At 36.3% G+C, this 23,552-nt stretch overlaps 1 protein-coding gene across 1 annotated transcript in view; it reads right to left on the bottom strand.

Moving 5' to 3' along the window:
• Positions 1 to 23,552, bottom strand: part of tbx19 (T-box transcription factor 19) — a 98,786-nt gene that overhangs the window by 46,193 nt on the left and 29,041 nt on the right. The window contains exon 3 of the mRNA XM_028799864.2: positions 2,198 to 2,332. Coding sequence (XP_028655697.2) covers positions 2,198 to 2,332 — 135 coding nt within the window. The remainder of the gene's footprint in view (positions 1 to 2,197; positions 2,333 to 23,552) is intronic.

A 23,552-nucleotide genomic window follows, 5' to 3' on the forward strand; every position in this document is an offset into this window, starting at 1 on the left:
ACTAAGGAAAGTGCACAGATAATATCTTCATGTCCAGTTAGTCAAACAACTATATGCACTTGTATGAAATTTAGCAATCATTATTTAATACTACAATAATTTTGTAATCAAGGGTTAATCCCATTTCTCAGGAAAGTTAAATTTCAGATTAAAATTCAGACATGTGCTGGGAATGGAGTCCTGGCCTGCACAATACATAGATGATTAATGAGCAAACTTGGCAGACTTAGTGAGGCTGAGTGTCATTTTATTAATCAAAATCCTGCACTCAAAGTCACTAATGGGGAACTATTGTAGCCAAGCTTATTGTTTTCTTATTTACACCAAATTATTTAAATGCTGCAATGTACTCTTTGATGTAGTATGTCTTTGGAAGTGGAGTTTAGGCCTTTGTGAAATATGTTTACAATTTATGTAATCTTAAACTGTTTGGTCCCCAGTCAGACATGTTTGTAGGATTCTAGCTAAAATTGTAGTCCAGAGCCTACCCTGATAGCATCAGGTATGATGCAAGACCAAACTACAGATGGGATTCTAGCCCATTTCTAAATGTTCACATGCACATACACTCATACCCACTCATATGGGATCAATTTAATGTCAATGTCAACATCAATTTATTTATAGAGCACATTTAAAACAGCATCAGTAATGCTGTTGCCAAAGTGCTTTACAATAAAACCTACAATAAACATAAATAAAATAAACAGAATAAAATACAATAAAACCAGCAGTAAATTGCAACAAACAAATGACTCGTAAAGGGAAGGATACCATCAGAATCACTGAAGGTCACTGCAAGCTACAGAATAGAAATGTGTCTTCAATCTAGTTTTAAACAGTTCAGTTAAAGTTGACTCCTTAATGTTATTAGGTAATTAATTCCACAGACGAGGTGCAGCAGATGCAAAAGCCCTGTCCCATTTAGTTTTGCACTTAGTACGAGGGACAACAAGAGACCACTGACCAATAGATCTAAGCTCTCTGGATGGCTAGTGTAAAACCCACAATTCAGATAAACAGACGGGAGCATACTCGTGTATTGATTTAAAAACAAGTAGCAAAATTTTAAAATCAGTTCTGAAACTGACAGACAGTTCGTGTAGAGTGGCTAAAATTGGAGATACGCAATTAAACTTTCTTGTACCAACCAAGCAACAAGAAGCAACATTGTGAGCAAACTGCAACCTGCATATCAAGGATTTGCTAATCCCATAATGCGAGTTACGGTAATTAAACGAAGAAAAGATAAAAGCATGAACAACTATCTCACGATCCTTACCTTTGACTAAAAGATGAAGCTGGAAAAAACAACACTTGACCACAGAATTAATCTGTTTCTCAAAAGGGAGGTTACGGTTATAAATAATCCCAAAATTACGAACTTGAGGTTTGCAAAAATCCATGAAATAGACAAGGAATTAATAATCAGTTTGAGCTTTGGCTGCAGGACTAGCTATCAGCACTTCCATTGTATTTCGATTAAGATCGAGACATCTGTCAGACATCCAGGAGCTTAGTTCAAGACAGTTGTTCAGCTTATTCATTGCAAACATGCACTCAGGAATATAAACCTGTGTGTCATCAGCTAACAGTTAAAATAAATATTAATCTTCCTAAAAATGGCTCCTATAGGATGAACATATATAGAAAATAAAATAGGACCCAAAATGGATCCCTGAGAAATACCACATTTAACTAGAGCTGGAGACAAACAAGAGGAATTGAAATTCACTGAAAAGTGTCTACCAGTAAGATATGACCCGAACCAGTTAAGAGCAGCCGCTTTAATGCACAATCACAGTAAACTACAAGACTTTGGGATATAGAGAAATCTGTAATACCCAGCATAAGTTCATGCATAATTTTCTAAGGGAGAAGTAGTCACTTTAACCACTATTTCCTGACAAAAAAATTGAATGGAAAGAAAGTTTCTGAAATATTCACAACCTAAGTACAGTATTTGCTTTTTCCTTTTGCTGGTTGACCCTTGTTATATCTACAGTTATTGTTTTCCTTATTTAGCTTGTACTTACTCCGTAGCTTTCTTTTGTCCAGTTACTGTACTCTGAAATTATTATAAGCAATAGACTAAATAAGCTTGTTAATAAATAGATGTTTTAAATCCTGTATAAAAGCACTAAAAACGAAAGGCACAACACTAAAGATTTCATGATTGAAAGTACTAGTCACTAACCTCTTCATTTTGGTATGCTGTGACTGCAATAAACTGGGTTTCTGGAAATGACAGGTTGGTGACCATTTTATGACTTCCTCCAACTCTCACAATGTGGATCTGAGGCTCATATTTATGCAGGGAATTCAGCATGATCTACAATGGAAAAAGAACAAGGTGAGGACTTGCAATTTCAGTTGTTTCCCTTTTTCTCAAAATTGAATTATTATATACAAATTTTGAAGTAAGCAAACAAAAATTAAGTGGAAATAAGGGAAAGAAAGTCGAATACAGCATGCTTGCAGCTTTTGAAACCGTTTTTAGAGGAGGAATGTTTCAAAACAAGGCTATTGGTTGAAGGAAAGGGTCAATGTGGCTATGTGTAGTTCATGAAACACAAAATAGTTATGACAAATTCAGGTGGCACACAAATGGACAATGAAAATACAAGGGAGTTTTTTGATCCTTCTGTAATATTTCTACCAAAAATGCATCAAGGAAACTGTGGACGAAATTTAACATCTTATTAAAGAAAGAAACGTCCTCTAACAGGACAATTCAGTAATCAGGCAGGAGAAAAGCTGTTCATTGTATCTTTTAATTACTCCTCAGCAAAATGCCTTGGAGGGAGCATTCTTCAAAAGCAGTCCGTAACAGCATGGTCAGAATGGTCTGAGATACAATAGAGGTTAATTTTATAAACTGTTGAATTTACATACAGTGTCAATCGATGCATACAGTTTACTCTGATTGGTTTATTGGTTTAAACCCAAATGATTTATATAAAAGAAAAGTTTTATTATGTTCTGGTTCTTCTTGTACCTTTTGAGATGAGACACCATCCTTGAAATTTCTGTGCATATAACAACTGTCCATTCTAGTTTATAGGCAATCTGCTGATTTCTTAGTCATCTCTTAGTCATCCTTCAGTACATTTTGTATATTACATCAACCTTTCTTCTGGTACATTCTTTATTTAGTTGACCATCTCAGTATTTTGGCTAAACCAATTCTTCTATTTCAGTGTACATTTTGTTGTTCACTTGACCTTTATTTGGTTTCCCACATTTATTAACCCTTTATGCTATGTTACCCAAAAAATATTTTTCCACAAAACAATATTGTGTAATACTCTCACCTGAACTTTCAATGTGTCTATAGAATAGAACAGTGACATACTGGTTTATGCTTTCGTAGACAGAAAATATATTTTGTCATCTGCTTTTCATTAATTAAATCTGGCAAGGTCTGCAAATGATATTTAATAATAATAATTTTTTGCATTTATATAGCGCTTTTCTCACTACTCAAAGCGCTCAGCAATTGCAGGTTAAGGGCCTTGCTTAAGGGCCCAACAGAGCAGAGTCCCTATTGGCATTTACGGGATTCGAACCGGCAACCTTCCGATTGCCAGTGCAGATCTCTAGCCTCAGAGCCACCACTCCGCCCTTTCAGCATGGAACCCTGGCAAATTACAATAAAGGTGAAAAATATCTACTTTTGGTTATGCACATTCTGCACCCACTTATTCAGTAGTGAATCAGTACAGAATTGTGGGGGGCAAGAGCTAATTCAGGTGGCAAGGCAGACACCAACCCTCAAAGGGATATTAGTCAATCTTGGGGCAAACTCACTCTTGCTCATACATACATACATGTGCGCAATCTATAACTGCTTAATCTCAAAATTATTGAGGCTATTTATCAATGACCATTTATTTTTTCAAATAAAATGACACATCACACTCACTGCTTTACTGTAAAACAGATACACATTTTAGGATTTGTCCTCTGCAGGCCAGTACTTTACTATCTAAAGTACACATCTGTAATGCAGGTAAAGCATAAGCTTTCTGTTCAGCCCATTAACATGATCTACAGAAAGTACTGTCATGGAGTGGACCTCTGCACATGATATAAAAACACAGAAAAGTTAATAACAGTATAATTGCTGTTTTCCCCTGGAGGAGTGACAATTATGAGAAGACTACAGTTGGCAAGCAGTATTTTCACATTGTCAGTAGCTGAACTAGAATGTCACTGTAGGCTCTTTACACTACAAAAGGAATCTACTTGATCTTGCTGCCACTTTAATGGAAACAGTTTTGAGTTTAGGTTTGCTGAACTCAGAATGTGTTATATAAACACAATGACCATTTCAGTTTGGTTTATTTTTATATTTAGTACTACTGTTTAGAAGGTGGGAGTTTCATTCTGGTTTACAAATATAGGCATCCATTTTCAAACCCACTTAATCCGATTCAGGGTCATGGGACATGTCAATCAATCAGCACAGCATCCCTTAACAAAGATCTATAGTACTGTTAAGAAAGACAACCGAAAAGCATGCCCCTTACAAGGAATTACACTGATGCCACCTAGACAGATACTTCTATAAAAACCAATTAGATTCTTCCATTTTCTAAAGGTCATGATTTGGGTGTCTTGGAACATGCAAAATTTAATTCTGCACATAACTGTTGAATCAAGTTATTGTTATATGACCCATTTTGCAATCTGATTTTTGGCTGTCTTGAATGACAAAGCCATATTGTTTATTCTTGCTATGCTATCATTCCTGGCTTATACAAAATAGCAGCAGGCTACTAATTTTGTCCAAGTTTCTGGATACTGTGTGCATTCTTGCAGTACATTTAGCTATTTAAAAATCAATTTAGGCAGTTAGGTTTTTCACATGCTTTTTGACTTTAGCTTTCAGTTTTCAAATAGCATTTTGTTATTTGATTCATAGCGTTTTTTGGCTTTTGACCCTTAATTTTCCAGACTGCATTTGGTTCTAACTTCATTATCCTTGTAGGTTTCTAATTATGTGCCCTTTTTGAGAATTTTGGCAGAATAATTTAATAGCGTAAAAAATAGCTCAATTATGATTACTGTATATTAAGCTAATGCTGTTATGAATGGCCACCCTTTGTGTTTTTTTCTGTGTTTAGTAAATTTTCTTATTTAATTGTGCCATACATGTGCGCTTAAGAGACAACTTGTGGGCTCATCAAATCTTAATTCCTCCCCAAGTCGAGAGTTGTCACTGTTGCCTAATGTTTCTCCTCCTTTCTCCCTAACAGATCTGACGATCAGCAGTAGCTGTTACATTACTTCCGGTTCACAAATGCCTGATCCTGCCTCTTCCACTCTGCCTTCTTTTAAGGGGATCCACTGTCATCGTGAGTCAGTCTGAAAAGACATTCTTTGGATTACCGACTTTTTTGTGTAGTGACATCAAATATACAGAGTTCACCTTACACTTCCCCACCTCTTCATAAACTTTCTGTTTTATGTTTTACACCTGTTAAAATCTATAAGGCTTAAAAACTTGTTTTTCCTGCTTTATTTATTTTTGGACAGATTGTTTGAATATATCATGTTATAAAACTTCCACGTAGCCTAGTAAGTGTTTTTTATTCATCCATTTCCATGCTGTCTGTCACTATTTGGTATTTACTACACCTGCTGTTCAGGTGTAGGTTAAATGGTGCGACTCAAACCACCTACACCTGAACACCAGCAAAACCAAGGAGCTGGTGGTGGATTTTAGGAGGCCTAGACCCCTCATGGACCCCGTGATCATCAGAGGTGACTTTGTGTAGATGGTGCAGACCTATATACTGTATACCTGGGAGTGCAGCTGGATGATAAATTAGACTGGACTGCCAATACTGATGCTCTGTGTAAGAAAGGACCAAGCCGGTTATACTTCCTTAGAAGGCTGACGTCCTTCAACATCTGCAATAAGATGCTGCAGATGTTCTATCAGATGGTTGTGGCGAGCGCCCTCTTCTACGCGGTGGTGTACTGGGGAGGCAGCATTAAGAAGAAAGATGCCTCACGCCTGGACAAACTGGTGATAAAGGCAGGCTCTATTGTTGGCATGGAGCTGGACAGTTTGACATCTGTGGCAGAGCGACGGGCGCTAAGCAGGCTCCTATCAATTATGGAGATTCCACTGCATCCACTAAACAGTGTCATCTCCAGACAGAAGAGCAGCTTCAGCGACGGACTGCTGTCAGTGTCCTGTTTCACTGACAGACTGAGGAGATCGTTCCTCCCTCAAACTATGCGACTCTTCAATTCCACCCGGGGGGGTAAACGTTAACATCATACAAAATTATTGTCTGTTTTTACCTGCATTATTATCAATCTTTAATATTGTTTTTTGTATCAGTATGCTGCTGCTGGAGTATGTGAATTTCCCCTTGGGATTAATAAAGTTATCTCTCTCTCTCTCTCTCTCTCTCTCTCTCTCTCTCTCTCTCTCTCTCTCTCTCTCTCGGCCAGAGCTAATACTAGATCCTTGTTGTGAGTGGCTTTTCTTTTGTACTTTTGGTATTTACAGTATACTTTTTTGATAACATTTTTGACTTGAGCTTTGTGATCACATATTAATCTTTGACTCATGATAGTTTATCTTCTTGGTTTTTCTACTTACTGTATGTTTTCATCCCCCGATCTCTACCAGTTTCACGATGCTGTCACAAATTCATCCCATGGCAGCACAAAGGTTAACAGGCAATTAAAAAGAAAACAAAATTACTCTAGTAACACCCTAGTACTCTAGTAACCTTATCATTGTTTGAAGTGCAAGCCTGTTGCATCCAAATTGTGCTATTATCTCAGTACATAACATCAGTCCTAGCTGTCCAAGTTGCCAAACATCTCCTTTACATTATCTGGTTATATTGTCTGTGAAAGTTTACTTAGTGGGAGAAAATGAGGACTAAGGTGTGATACCAGCCAGTGTCATTCTTTGGTGGAGTGTTTTTCCAGTTTCACTCACATAGAGTGCAGTGTTGGGACATTTCATACGGAGAACTAGGTAGACCACATTTGATGATCGGCAGGAAAATTATCCCTTTATGCGATATTCTAGTTGGCAGTGTGGTATAACTACACAACCTACAGTATATCATAAATGTAAAGACATGTTTTACATCTTTTCTGTAGGCAGGGAGATGTGCCATTTTCTGTTGGTTCACTCAGACAATTAGTTGCTGCAGGTTCGGTGGCTGTCTCTATGCCAGGAGGAGTGGTTCTGGAGATACATTTTTCAGTGTTTCATCATTGTTTAGCATTGGCTAAAGTTCTTTTATAATTTTTCAAAGTGCTTCAAAGATGTGGGTTGTAGGTGACATCAAGGGGGATGTGGTATGGCAGTAGCTCTTCTTATTTGAGTGTTTGTTGTTTTGGGGGTATAATCTTGTCTGATAAAATCTTGGTCTAAGCTCCTGCAGTTGTTTATCCTGGTCTGTCGGGTCTGAGCAAACATGGTTGTAACGTACTGCATGGCTGAAAATAATTGAGAACCTTACTGTATATGCTTGGGGCGGAAGCTATCACTTCTCAGGTAAGTCTCTCTGTCTGTCGGTTTGTGAAAAACAGAGGTTACAAGGATGTTACCTTTCCGTTGAACGGTACTGTCAAGGAAGCTGACTTTTGTTTTTGAGAAATTAAGCTTCAGCTTTATGTTGGGGTGGAAAGAATTATATTTATTATGAAAATGGAGGAGGTCCTTCTCACTGGCAGTTCAGATTATGAAGATGTCATCTATGTAATGGAGATACATTTGTTTTGAGATGCTCGTTGACATAGTCTTCCTCTGAATTTGACATAAATAGGTTTGCATAGTGAGGTGCAAACCGACAGCCCATTGCAGTTCCCATTTGTTGCAAGCAGAAGTCTTGTCCAAATGAGAATAAATTGTGTGTCAGAGTAAATTTTATTATATAACTGGCTCTGTGGGTAAGTCATGTTGTTTAGGGTACGTTTCACATGCCAATATGCCATCATCATGGGGGATTGTACAACTAATACTTGTACAACTAAATTCAGGGTTAACTTTAATTTTCAGGTGAAAGGTTACTTGTTGGCAGCATAACTGTACTGACAGCTGGATGCTGTGCGTGTATTTCTTAATAAAGATATTGTCTTATATTTGATATATTGTGAATAATTCATTCTCTGATGTTGGTATTACACTACTGTAACTAGACTGTGAGCGACTTGCAAATAAGAGTCTCATTGTACTGTTTAAAAATGACAATAAACATTAACTTGAAAATGGAAAACACTAATTGAGTATTCCAACCATTTCTTTAACTTTCTTTGTTCATTTTCGGGATGGGGGAGAAACAGTCTGCTGTCACTGAACATTAAGTAGAATTAACATTTGATGGAACACCAGCACATTGCAGGGCACTCACTGACCTGTCACAGTTTTTACTACCATTCAACCAGGATACCAAATGAAAGCCTAAGAAGACACAAGGGGATACACACAGTCTCCACACTGGCAAGAACCAAGTTGGGGTTTAAGACAACTGTAAATCCCTGGACGTGTAAGGCAGCAGTGTTAACTGTTGTTCCACCATGCTGTGCCATGTATGAAAATAAAATATCCAATGTTAGCAATCAAATTACAAAAAGGTCACAAATGATAATGAGAACCCTCTTGCCCTATTACGTGTGACTGAATAGAAGCTTCCTATTCTAACTTTCAGTGGCAAATCTTAATTATTCTACCAAACCATTAATTGGAATCAGTTTTAGTTGGAATTGGAATCAGTCAAGTTTTAAGAGAAAAAGAGTGGGCTTTAACTGGGAACAACACATACTGTTTTCTGTGTCACTTATATAAAATTCTATTAATTTTTTTTTATGTTATTTCTCAAAACTGAAACTATGATTGTGTCCACCATTGAGCAAAGAATAAAAAGTCTTACTTTACACACTTTGTCTATTAAAGGTAGGAGGTTACTAGTCTAAAGTAATAATGTACAGTATATAAGTATGGAAATAAATATTTGAGATAGTTTTTGTAGGTAGAGTTTGTTTCTGCTTAAAGGTTTTTGGTTCAAATGTTATTATTTTAGTAGAGTACACTGAATTCCTTGGTCTTTTGTGTTATATCAGCACCTCTGAGCCCCTGAACTTGTAACAGCTCATGGGGCTACAACAGTTGCAATCACATTTTCTTTTTCTATACTTTGTATATAGTCTATTCTGAGAGATATTTAATAGTGATATTAAAATTAATAAAAAACAGCTGTAAAGAAGAAATACCTACATATGTCTAGAAAATATAACTGACTGCTTACTATTGCTTAAGCGAATTGAAAGTTTGTAAGAACAAATGGAAGTAAACCATTACTTTACTCAAGGTCAGTCACTAAACCAATGGTTGGCATCAGGTAGACTTTACTTAGACTTTTTCTGTGATTGTAAGTACTTGTTTAAGTGAGAGTAAATTGAATATCTGATGTGTATATGACCATGCAACATATTTCCAGATTCCACTTCAAAAAATTTCCAATAGCATGGCTTTCCTTCACTTGTTCTAAAACATTTTTGATTCATCAGCACTGCAAAATGAAATCTAACCATTGTAAGAATTATTGACTTATCAAAAAAATTATATTTTTATGTATTTAGCTTACTTTAAGAAATTTTATGAAGTAAATTTTGATTACTCTACTGGCAGGTGTTTTAGCTAAATAGAAACAAAATAACTCCCATTTAAAGGTTTTTTTTTTTTTTTTGTCTAGATTTTGCATATACATTTTTTTTGCAATGCATCTGAACATTTTAAGTACTGTAGCTTTAAAAACGAATATGCAACAAAATCACCCACTACATTTTTTAGGACAAAACAGAACCAGATTTGGTGCATTGTTTCACTGACATGTTTGTGACCACTCAATAGATTTACAAAATGTTTCTGATGCATGATGTGCATGTTTTAAGGCTGCTTAGTTTTTTTTTTTTTTTTTTTAGAATGAAGCAGAACCAGATATAGGGCAACATTTTAGTATATAATAAATAGGATATGCTACTTAGTAATCTCAACTTTGCTGTCAGAGCAGCCATTTCTTGATTAAATAACTAAATCCTTTAATGAGATTTCAGATTGAATTTTATTCTAAGTTTTTGAAATAAAGAATGCCCTTGTGGGGGGAAGCATTCCTTTGGAATGCAAAATTGATTGACATTACCAGGCTTGCAATTGCTTTACTGGGTAGAAAACGCATGGCCAAAAGGTTCCTATTAGGTATTGTATTGTATATCACTCAACCTGTACTGACAAGGACTATTATAGAAAAAAAAACACCCATCTTCCTTTATCTCCATTATTTTCTTTTTTATCTCTATTTTTCTTCTCTCTATTACATTGTTAGATCTCAGCTTAAGTTTACTTAATTGGAAAAACACCATATTAGCTTCAGCTTAGAAGGATTAGAAATGAGCTGTACAACCAATAATGGGAAAAAATTAAGGTTTACTCAATGGATATCAACACAGGTACTCTTTAAAATATTGTATTGTTAACTGTTGGTGGATACTGCTTGTCTTTTTCAACACCAAGAGCACTATTAAGCAATATTTTGCCTTTTTCTTTTCATCTTTATTTCCCACTTTGTCATTTATTTTCAGGGGGATGGCTAAATGTATTAACAGTTAGGGCGAAATGGATACTATTGTATAACTGATTTAACATGTTATTGGCCTAGATTCTTCTTTTGAAAAAGATCACAACAAATAATATCCTATTACTTAAAAATTAAAATATGACTGGTGGAAAACTGGAAAAATAGACTGGAAGACACAGCGTATATTAGATTGTATTGATTACAGTGTCAAAAGTAAAATACTGATTGGATGTTTTTCCTCCTTATTTGAAATTAATTCTTACCTTCTTACCAAAACAATCTACAATAAACCAAAGACATGAAACTGAACAGTGTTTTTGATATCAGGCCAAAATATAAAAAGATGCACTTGAATTCTATTTTGATTAATAGATTTCATACAATTAATTCAATGATGTAATAATTTTCAATCAACATTATTAATATCTTCATTGAAAGTTTAAAAGGACTGGTTGGTTCTGTCCACAATAATTCAGATCACCTTTACTTCAGCAAGTTATGCCTTCATCAGACTCACCTGACGCCAGAGTTAACTTTGGCAAGTGGAAAACATGTTCCTTTTTAGGTTTACTTCTGTAGCCCTAAGCAGAACAATTTCATGGGTAATGGACACTTTATAAAATACAAGTAGTGTCAGACTATGGTTCCATTTGTAAAGTTCTGTATCCAGTGGAGTAAATTGCCACCGGGGAATGGATTTTTACAAACCGTTTGTAAAAATTTGCAGGCCTCTGGAGGTCAAATTAAGTAAATAAACAAACAAATAAAATAAATTAATAAGAAAGTGATAATAAATACTTAAGATAAAAGTTATCACAAATTAGTACATGTGTTTTCTGTATACAGTTAGGTCCATAAATATTTGGACAGAGACAACTTTTTTCTAATTTTGGTTCTGTACATTACCATTTAAAATTAATTTTAAATGAAACAACTCAGATGTAGTTGAAGTGCAGACTTTCAGCTTTAATTCAGTGGGGTGAACAAAAAACGATTGCATAAAAATGTGAGGCAACTAAAGCATTTTTTAACACAATCCCTTCATTTCAGGGGCTCAAAAGTAATTGGACATTTGACTCAAAGGCTATTTCATGGGCAGGTGTGGGCAAGTCCGTCGTTATGTCATTATCAATTAAGCAGAAAAAAGGCCTGGAGTTGATTTGAGGTGTGGTGCTTGCATGTGGAAGATTTTGCTGTGAACAGACAACATGCGGTCAAGGGAGCTCTCCATGCAGGTGAAAGAAGCCATTCTTAAGCTGCGAAAACAGAAAAAACCCATCCGAGAAATTGCTATAATATTACGAGTGGCAAAATCTACAGTTTGGTACATCCTGAGAAAGAAAGCAAGCACTGGTGAACTCAGCAACGCAAAAAGATCTGGACGTCCACGGAAAACAACAGTGGTGGATGATCACAGAATCATTTCCATGGTGAAGAGAAACTCCTTCACAACAGCCAACCAAGTGAACAACACTCTCCAGGGGGTAGGCGTATCAATATCAAGTCTACCATAAAGAGAAGACTGCATGAAAGTAAATACAGAGGGTGCACTGCAAGGTGCAAGCCACTCATAAGCCTCAAGAATAGAAAGGCTAGACTGGACTTTGCTAAAGAACATCTAAAAAAAACAGCACAGTTCTGGAAAAACATTCTTTGGACAGATGAAACCAAGATCAACCTCTACCAGAATGATAGCAAGAAAAAAGTATGGAGAAGGCGTGGAACAGCTCATTATCCAAAGCATACCACATCATCTGTAAAACACGGTGGAGGCAGTGTGATGGCTTGGGCGTGCATGTCTGCCAGTGGCACTGGGACAGTAGTGTTTATTGATGATGTGACACAGGACAGAAGCAGATGAATGAATTCTGAGGTGTTCAGAGACATACTGTCTGCTCAAATCCAGCTAAATGCAGTCAAATTGATTGGGCGACGTTTCATGATACAGATGGACAATGACCCAAAACATACAGCCAAAGCAACCCAGGAGTTTATTAAAACAAAGAAGTGGAAAATTCTTGAATGGCCAAGTCAGTCACTTGATCTTAACCCAATTAAGCATGCATTTCACTTGTTGAAGACTAAACTTCAGACAGAAAGGCCCACAAACAAACAGCAACTGAAAGCCGTTGCAGTAAAGGCCTGGCAGAGCAATAAAAAGGAGGAAACCCAGCATCTGGTGATGTCCATGAGTTCAAGACTTCAGGCTGTCATTGCCAGCAAAGGATTTTCAACCAAGTATTAGAAATGAACATTTAATTTCCAGTTATTTAATTTGTCCAATTACTTTTGAGCCCCTGAAATGAAGGGATTGTGTTTAAAAAAAAAAAAAAAAAAAAAAAAAAAAAAAGCCTCACATTTTTATGCAATCATTTTGTTCATCCCACTGAATTAAAGCTGAAAGTCTGCACTTCAACTGCATCTGAGTTGTTTCATTTAAAATTCATTGTGGTAATGTACAGAACCGAAATTAGAAAAAAGTTGTGTCTGTCCAAATATTTATGGACCTAACTTTAAATTGCTTGAATGCCAACATTTCATTTTTTGCCATTACAATATTATTTTGACCTCCCCCATTGTCTTTTTGAAATGGACTGCTTATTCTTTAGTCCGTTATAGATGTTACAACTTAGTTGCCTAGTGAGAAATGGGGAAATGTTCCAAATCAAGCACTGCAAAACACAAAGCTAGGAAGCACCGACAACAAGTAGAAACTGCTTGAAAAAGCCATGCCTTCTATCACATAAAATCATAAGCAAGCAATTTTTAAAGAGGCTAACCACCGTTGTAAAAGCAAGCAAGTGTCAGCACAGCTCTGTAACAGTGAAAACCCACAGCTCAAATACAAAGCCATATACAAGTATATCGGGTCTTTTCAAAACAAAACATTAAACCACTATCACACATGTGAGATTGGGAGACAACTGAAGGGCCTAAATGATAGCAATTCCACGGCAGACCAGGGGGCAGTGGGGTGCGCTGACAGTCTGTCTCAATCTCTTGCAGACCATTCACAGGAAATCCTGCAGGGTTCCGGCGCCACTGATGACGTCACTTCCGGTTCCGGCAGAAACGATGACATCACTTCCCGGCTCAACAATGTCACTTCTGGCTCCGATGACATCATTTCCTTTACCGGCCTTTAAAGCTGCCATCTTACCTCCATACTATCAGTGCTATTTTGCACTCAAACCTGTGAACATCTCTGTTCAATATTACTTCAATTTTGCAGCCTGGAAACAATATACGGGTGTCTGCCCCAAACCTTCATGATGTCTGTGACTCATCTTTGTGACACCACCTAAATATTTCAAGCTGTTTTTCAGTGTGGTCCCTTCCAGTTAGGTTTAATGGATCTTTTTTTTTTTTTTTTGTGACTTTCACAGCTAAGATGGAGAAAAGCTCAAACATAAGTTACACATAACCACTACTGGAAATTGTTGTGTAGAAAAACAATCACTTGTACACTCTTTAACAACACAAAAAAAGTTGTTTTTCTGTTTAGCTATTCATCGATAAGAAGACTGAAAATGTTTGTGGTGACCCAGCAAAAGGTGTTTCCAATTCTCATAAAGACTATGAGCAAATAAAGTTGCATTAAAAGTCTGCACACTATTAGAAAACCGCTTATTCATGGCAATATATCAATTACCTAAGACAAAACTTGTAGAAGCAGAAAGGCAGCCCATCAAAAAAAGAGAAATCCTATCGGACTGCTTGATGTAACTCTACTTATAACGAAGCAAGTTGTAGCTTTCAAGGGACACAGGAACTATGTAGGCCTTGGCACCTCATTAGTAAATGAAGGCTTTCAAAGCTAATGACAAATATGAACACCACCTTAATGCAAAGGACAGTGGCAAGTATACCGTATTTGTGCATTAACTCAAAATAATCCAATACTGTATTGTGTCTTGCTGAAAATTTGAAATTTATCTTTACAAAGTTGAGGTTAAGACGTCACGATTGACATTGCCAAATTATATGAATTCTTCTTCTTTTTAAGGTATGTTGATGAAAGTGGAAACAGGATTGAGCAGTTTGCTAGGATAATGGGCTAGAATTCAGTGTTTTAAGGAAAATGTAATTTCTATGTGTTTCTTAGTGTAATGGGCTATAAATCAGTTTTTTAAAGAAAAGGCAAAGTTCCTGGAAAATTCTGCTACCGGTTATTGTTGATGGCCACTTTTTCCGTAACAAAATTAATGATCTAAATAATTCAACTAACATAAATACATCATCTGTTTATATCTCTCCCTGTTTTCCCACTCCATCCAGCTCCTTCTCTAAGTTCTCACCAGTCACATCTGCGTCTGTTAATAACCTGCTTTGTAAGATGAGGCCGACTACTTGTGTACTGGACCCCATCCCCACTACTTAATACCTGCCTTCATCCCATAATCCTGACTATTACAACAATAATAAACTCATCCCTTGACACCGGCTCTGTGCCGCTCACTTTTAAAATTGCTTCTGTAACCCCAATGTTAAAAAAGTCTGGTCTTGATGCTGACAATCTTAACAATTTCCGGCCTATTTCCCACTTGCCTTTCCTGTCAAAAGTTCTTGAGCGTGTTGTAGCTTCCCAACTCACCAATTACCTAACCTCTAATAATTTGATGGAACCCTTTCAGTCTGGTTTCAGGGCGTGGCACAGCTGTGAAACTGCTCTGCTACGGGTAACCAATGATTTGCTTATGGCAGCAGACTCTGGACAAACCAGCATATTAATTCTGTTAGACCTCAGTGCAGCATTTGACACTGTCAGACATGACATCCTATTGTCCAGAATGGAGAACATGCTGGGTATTTCTGGCACTGCCCTCCAGTGGTTCAAGTCCTATCTGACTGATAGGCAAGAGTTTGTTAGTCTTGGCAAGAGCAGATCCAGCTCAGCGCCAGTCACACAAGGAGTCCCTCAAGGCTCTGTCCTCGGTCCTCTGCTTTTCTGTATTTATATACTTCCCCTTGGCCATATTATCCATAGCTATAGACTGGGTTATCATTTTTATGCAGATGATACTCAACTCTACTTCAATGTTAAAAGTGGAACTTCATCAGAGCTTTCTCAGCTCACAACCTGCCTTAGTGAAATTAAAACCTGGATGGAGCAGAACTCTTTAAAATTAAATTACAATAAAACTGAACTCCTGCAAATTGGGACTAAAATGCAACTTAATAAAATGAGCTCTTTCCCAGTCTATCTTGGCGGTGATCTCATCAGACCTGCCTCTACTGTAAAAAATCTTAGTGTCATTTTTGATTCCTCCCTCTCTTATTCTGCCCACATAAATCACATTAAGAAACTTTCTTACTTTCACCCCCGTAACATATCCCGTGTTCGCTCCTCCTCTCCTTTTCTAACACTGAGAAACTTGTCCATGCTTTTATCACATCCCGCATCGATTATTGTAATTCCCTACTGGCAGGTGACCCTTCTAATCTTATATCACAGCTCCAGCTTATTCAAAACTCGAGTCCTTACTCGAACCAGCAGCAGCGAGCACATCACACCCATCCTGCTCCGTCTCCACTGGCTCCCTGTGTCTTACAGAATCGAATATAAAATCCTACTAATAACTTACAAAGCCTTAAATAACCTCGCGCCAAACTACATCAGTGACCTTCTCCATCACTATGTGCCTGCCCGCCCACTAAGGTCCTCTGATTCTGGCAATCTTGTTGTGCCCCTCACTAATCTACACTCCATGGGTGACAGGGCCTTCAGCTGTATAGCGCCCAGACTCTGGAATGACCTACCAAAATTAATCAGGTCAGCTGACTCCATGAATTCTTTTAAAAAACAACTCAAAACTCATCTGTTCAGGAAGGCTTTTTAGCTCTATTTGACTTTATTACCCTTCTCTCAGTTTACTTCTCTGTCAAGATGCTAATGTAACCTGTGTGTGTGTGCTAGACCATCAATTATGTTGTCTGTTTCTTTTTTTTCAGAATTCACTATCTTAATGTTCTTTATTTATTTATCTGGTTTGTACAATGCTATATACTGTATATGCTGCCGTTCTTTATTATATTCTGTAAGTGCCTTGAGCATGGGAAAGGCGCTATATAAATAAAATGTATTATTATTTATTATTATGGCGATCTACAGGGCATAAATATTTACTTGTCTTGCAAAAGAGTCACCTACTTTGAATAATCAGACTGCTTTGATTAGTACTTCATCCACACGCAATACGTTGATACAGAACTGCCTGCTTCCTTTGAAAATTAACAAATTCTGGGGACATTGGTTTCTAATCAGGTACTTCTAAATAGCTGACAACAATGCTGTTATTGAACCAAAGTAAATGTGTTTATACTGTTGTTCCGCAGTGGAAATTGGCATGCACCATTGTTTAACTTATCATCGTGTTGATCTGTGCCGAGACTGAAGAATTTATATACTGTATTTCTGTGTAAATCGGAATAAAGTAGAACAGAGACGTTTGGTCCGAGACTTGTGACTGCTACCTGCTTCTTTTATGCTTTTGACAGCATATGGCGGTGGCTACACCCTGTAGCAACATTGGCTTGTACCTGGCTTGAGGCCGGTAACACTACCACCAGTGAATAAGTGTTCCATGATTTACTGATTAATGCTGTTTGTGAAGTACAACTAAATGTCCATCGCATGCAAGGGCAAGCATATGTTGGAGCTAGATCCATATCAAGGTACCTGTCTGACTTGTAAAAAATGTGTAATGGAAATTTGTAGTCCAAAGGCTTTCTTTGTACATTGTTTTGCACATTGTGTTCAGTCCTATCATTTTCAATTCTGCATTGTTGTGTCCTACAGCAAAGTAGTTTTTAGTCATCCTGGAAACCCTGTTTTACGTTTTTAATTCTAGTTTGCATAGATGCATAATTCTGACAGATGAACAGGTAAAAATTGTAACAAGATTAATCCATTTTTTTTACTGGATTTATCTGATTGTTATTATAAGCAGTATACAGGCAGATTGCAACTTCAACAAACTTAAATTGATGAATGAATGAAATGTGCCTCTAAAACCTGTCTTTATCAAAAGAGCCATAACTGAGAGGATTGACTTTGACCATGTCCTTGAGCCATTTGTAGGGATAAAGAAAAGAAAAATGTACTTTAAACAGCTGCCCTTTATTACTTAGAAGATGCATTAGTAGGTAGACGTAGCCTACCTACTCTTCTCAATCAATTAGTTAAAATAAATTTTTCCAACCTAATAAAGGGCTACTACTAAAATTATATACTTAAGTAGTAAATGATTTAGTTGTCATATAAAGGCAGGGAGCCAAAAAAAAGCCACAAGAGGCAAAAGCAAATTATGCCTTTAAGTGCACATATAAATATAATCTCAATTATGACGTATAAGCCTTGTATGAATTGGATTTTACTACTAAAAGATGTTTTATTTACTGTAAAGAAATTAATTTTTATGAAGAGGAATGTATTTGCAAACTCTTAAAGCAGTGAGCACATCATCACATTAACGAAGGTTAATAACAATATTTCAAAATAAATGTTTTTTTAAGTGTCTATGTTAAACTGTACTATCTGTGCACTTTTGTCACCATGCTTATTTTACTGGCATGCACTTGTCACCACACCCTTTTGTCTGCTCTGTTGTTTTTCGGGGCACTCAACTGAATTGTGACCGTAATGAATGTCCGAGAGGCAAGCTGTTAGGTGTGACGTTGTTCAAGAGAGGGAGCTTGCTGTTTGTTTCCTCATTTTATGTATAGTATTTATTAACAGCTGTTGTAATTGCAATCTTTTTATAGCTCCCTTCATTAGTGTTTTTAGAGTTTTAAATTTGAAAACTAATGGCACCTTTAAATAAAGAGCAAGCTCTAAAAATGAAATAATTTCAAAATAATCAATCAATAGCCTCAGCATCAAAGTTTGCTTCTGTTTCCCACTGAAGTTCACATGGGCTTATTTTTTCTTCATTTATCTCTACATGATGTTTTATTAACTTATTACTTTTCTGGTTCATGGTTTCTTCATGCAGTACACATGAACAACAGTTGAAGAAGCTTGTTCAAAATAAAGACATAACTTAATTTGCATATGTAAGCAACAAGAAAACAAAAAGGAAATGATAGCTGGTATTCTTAACCAAATATTAATAAGAAAATTGTTGCTTAATCCATCCATTATTAAACTACCTAGTGTAACATATTATGGAAAATTAGTGAAGTATATGGTTTTTACTCAATAGACTGTTTTCAATTGTCCAAATGAAATATTGAATCATTCAGTATATATAAGTATGTACAATGCATTAGACAATAAGCATATTAAGTGCAATCTGGCAAGTCAAACATTATTTATGTAATACTGTTCAAGTGCTAAGAAGAGATGGATTTTTTTTTAAATAATACTGAAACTCTACCAATGAAATATCATTGTGAACACAATTGTTCTCTTTTACTATATGTTTAAAATATAAATAATTTCTGCCACTTTTTCTGAGTGGTGCTTTCACTTGCAACGAAAAACCATCTTTCTGCATTTTCCTTTTGTTGAATCTATGAATAGATATCTCGTTTTGTTTCCACACTTTCTCTAATGACTATTTATTATTTCATCAAATGTGATGTATATTGGTCTATAGCTTTATTGTTCTGGGAGTTATAATTACTCAAAATAATTAGAGGTTAAGATTTTTTTCTGCATTCGAAGGTTACCTGAATATACTAATTTCAGTGTAAAATTCAAGCAGTATTATCTGACTGATAATAGAATAAATGTGTGATTTAAAAAAAAAAAAAAAAAAAAAAAAGCAAGGTCATCTGTGCAACTGACAATAACAATATGTCTCAATGTTTTGCCTTACGTCAAAGAGAACATTTGGTTTAATTTAAAATGCTTGGTAAAACAATGTGAAAAAAAACCCTGTCAGACTGGCCCATGCAGAACTCATTGTTCCTCTGTTACCTGTTTAACCACTTTTGTAATTTTTAGTTGTATACCTTGCTAGAGAGAATGTAATTTTAAAGTGAATCTTAGTTGATGTGATCACACTTGTGAAATTGCAGAAAACAAAATTATCATGATATTTTTTTAATATTATAGGGTGCTGTTGTTCATATTATAATGCTCTCTGGGCTTACATACCTTAAATAGTAAGCATTTCTGATGAGATAGAGATGAAATGGAAGGAAATGTAATGTACGATATTTTCTGTATGCTTATTAAGCATATCCTTTAGTGCCACTCAGAGTGCAGTTGGACAAACATAAAAGAAGTAGAAAATGGCCATCTTCTAATGCTAAGAAACATCTACTGCTACTGAACAGGTAACCTTTGTATGCACTGTTCCAAAAAAATTTTAAATACCCCCAAAATATATATTTTTATGCTTATATTTTATATTTAAAAGAATAACATGTACACAGATCTGAAAAAAAATGTCAAAAAAATTCCTTTCCTAATATATTTATTGGCATTAGCTGAATTAAGCTCTTCACCATTGAAATAGCTTAATAATTTTCCTGTTCTTTTTATTGTCATCCTTTCTTAACTGAAAAAAACATTTAGAATTATTTTTATTGAAAACTTGCATTACCAATTCACAAAACTTGTGCCTGGTAATAATGGTGTATATTAGGTGAGAATTACTTAATTATATTACCTCTTATAGTGTTTGTAAGGCAAAAAATGTAATTTCTTCATTTTTCAGTTACTCTTATTTGAGCACATCATCTTCGTAAGTCACTGCATCTGGAAGTACTGGACACAAACCATTAAACAACATTATACAAGGCCAGTACTAATTTATTTGTCTAGTTATGTCAGTCTTCAGAACTGTGTTGTAATTCCAATTATTTCTTCACATTTTCTCAAGGTGAATGGTTTACATCAACGTTGCTTGTAGCTTTTAGTTGTGTAATGTAATGAGTTTGGGGAAATTTTGTTATGAAGTTAGAGATGAGTTGTGTAAATGTGCATCTAAAAGGAAAAACTGTATGAAGGTTGATTTGAAATACAAAAAAGATATAGATATGAGAGAATGAGGAGACAGAGGAAGAAAGTGGGGGAAAATGGCTACACGAGAAGGTCAATGTTGAGGTTTTAAAGTTAGCCACTTGTTTTGGGGTAGGAAAGGTTTATAATGAAAATAAGAATGAGAAATTGAGAATAGGTTTAGGTTATGCATTGCTTCTTTTCCCTAAATGTCTTTGTATGGTTTTGTTTCATTCAATGCAAAACTCATTAGCTATTTAATATATCAAAAAAGAAATTACTTACACTCCATTAGCTTAAATGTGAGAGGGCTCCCCTTGGCAAAATTCATCAGTTTTTCACAGGTAACACAAATGAACACAAGGACTGATTGATTGATTGATTGATTTAAACCTGGGACCTCTTTGAGACCTGTGCACTTCAATGCATATTCTCTTTATGCCTATCACAGTACTGCTGTCTGATGCCAGCAGGCTGTAGTATGAGATTGAAATCCACAGGAGGTCAGAGCTGATTTACACAAAATGACTTTAAATGGTATATTATCAAGATTTACTTGGTAGGCATGTGTTCTCCCTAACACAGGTCAACTCCACATTGCTTGTGGATGTGGAAAGGTTAGAGAGAAACACAGATAAGCTTCAGAGCTTTACCCCCGACTTTCTACCCAAACAGATACAGGAAGTATACATTTGGACACAGAATAAAGCAGGTCCTTTTTTAAGACTACAAAATGAGCATAAAGAGTCAAAGGGTACCCTTCCTGGCACCACCTGCCACACGGCTTCTAGGTCTATTGAGCTTGCTTGCTTTTGCTTACTCTCTCCCTCTTGCCATAGTTCAACAATTATTTTTTTTTGTTAAGAACGTCTAAAAAAACAAACAATTTTCTATTCTAATTGAGAGCTTTACGTCACCTTTAACATTAAAATTAGCAAAAAGCACCAAATGCTCTTCTTTTTTTCCCCAGAACATCTAAAGACTGAAGGCTAAATTGACTTCACATTTTCAAAAAAAAAGGTAATTATCATAATGTACAACAAACCACAGCAATTATTTCATTTAGGGTTGGTTCTCACTCTTGGTCCCGCAATGTTGCCAACACTGCATTTAATGCCAAAGAAAGCAGAAAGGGGACTCAGGACAAATAAATACCAGCCACAATTTCACTCTGAAGTCATACTTGAATGAAAAACAAGCCCCTGACGTGCTCTCTGAAAGCCTCGATGACTACCTAAAGTACAGCTCTCTCTTTTTAACATCAGGAAGTCCATTAAATCCAAAAAGTGGCAATTAAGACCTGTTTATTCCTGTTTACATGCAGTCCTGACGGAACAAAGGATCTCCAGGGGTGAAGTGGCCTGAGAGGATCTGCCTAATTGTATAAATGCACACTTGATATTTCTCAATTGCCTTGCCTATGATTAGAGGCAGGAGAAGGCCTTTAAAAGCCTAGCTGGGTCTCCAAGAAGCTTAATGCGTCAGCAAGATCCTAAAAGTAAAGGATTTTCAAGGGGACAGAGGTCAGCTTCAGGTTGAGGGTCAGTGAGAAGTGAACAGAGTCCACCAGAGGAATCTGATTTGACATCATTGAACAAGCTTATCCTCTCCTTTGTTAAATATTTTCTTTGTGGTTTATTCCTCCTTCTCAGATTTGCAGTGTAGTAACATGCACAAGGTAGAAAGTACAGAAAGTATTGGTGCCAAACCAATTAAATACCAGCTAACCTTTTATTTTAAAGTTTTAAAAGTATGTTAATGTGTCATAGGTTTTACAGATCAGTTATTTTCAAACATTTCTTTACATATTCTAAATATATTCTTGTTTAATACAATGGCCCTATTCAATTTTAACAAAAAATAAAACAGCATGGTCAGCACAGGTGTGGCTCAAATATTTTGTATCTTTGTGCCAGAATATCTGAAGGGGTACCTCATGCTGACTTAAAAGCATTTCTGGTTGAGCAGACTAACTTTAATAATGATTTGACAGAGAAAGTAATAGCAACCACTTACAATGGAGTAGTTGTGAAGTGAATGTTCCTCATTGCTATCTGAATGTAATGACACCTACAAATGGCACGTTATTGCCAACCTTTGGTCCTTTGGTCAGGGCAAATATAAGGTCAGACTTGTAGGTAAAGAGAAATAGCCTATGTAGCAGTCAGTGCTTCCCTCATTAAGATGTGATAAATGGAATGCCTTAGTCCTTAATTTGTGCTCTGCTCTAACTCCAGTAAATAAAGTTAAAGGTAAAATGTAAGTTCGAAAACAAGTATACACTATTGTGCCTGCATTAAATGTATGCCTGGTGAGGAATAAGCGCTATTGATGTACAAGGAGAGAGTGGTTGGATAGGCCAAGAAATAAAGCAAGGAGAGAGGAAGGAAGTGAGAGAGAGGTTAGGAGCACGTGCTGATACAGCACATTGCCTCACCCACCACATGACAAATCAACTCAGGATTCCAGATTAGGACCCGAGTGCAGCCATGCAACGGTTGACACCTCAGTACCACACTAGTTCAGATGGAATGGAACAGTGTGAGGTTTTTTATGGTGACTGGAGTACCAATTCTTCCACCAACCCCCCGGTTTTTCCCTGCAGGTTGGAGGGCCTACATGCAGGGCTGGATGCAGATTAACATCATTCTCAGGATGGAGCAATTGCAGGTTAAGGGCCTTGCTCAAGGGCCCAACGAAGTAGTCATTTTTTGCATTTACGAGATTTGAACTGGCAACCTTACGATTATCAGTGCAGATCCCTAATTCAGGGGTGAAAAAATGTACTTAAAAACATTATTCATTCAAGTCATGGCCAATAACATTAGAAACACCCAAGAGTTTAGTATGCAAAAGACAAGCTACTGTACATTCATTTAGTCAGCATTAGCTTGAGCTAAAGCTGAATTCTCAATGCTGCAGACTTGAATCTTACACTGATTACTTATATTTATTTTACATCACGCTGCATTAGAAAGTCTGTA

This window comes from Erpetoichthys calabaricus, chromosome 4 (assembly GCF_900747795.2).
Source record: "Erpetoichthys calabaricus chromosome 4, fErpCal1.3, whole genome shotgun sequence".
Lineage (NCBI taxonomy): Eukaryota > Metazoa > Chordata > Cladistia > Polypteriformes > Polypteridae > Erpetoichthys > Erpetoichthys calabaricus.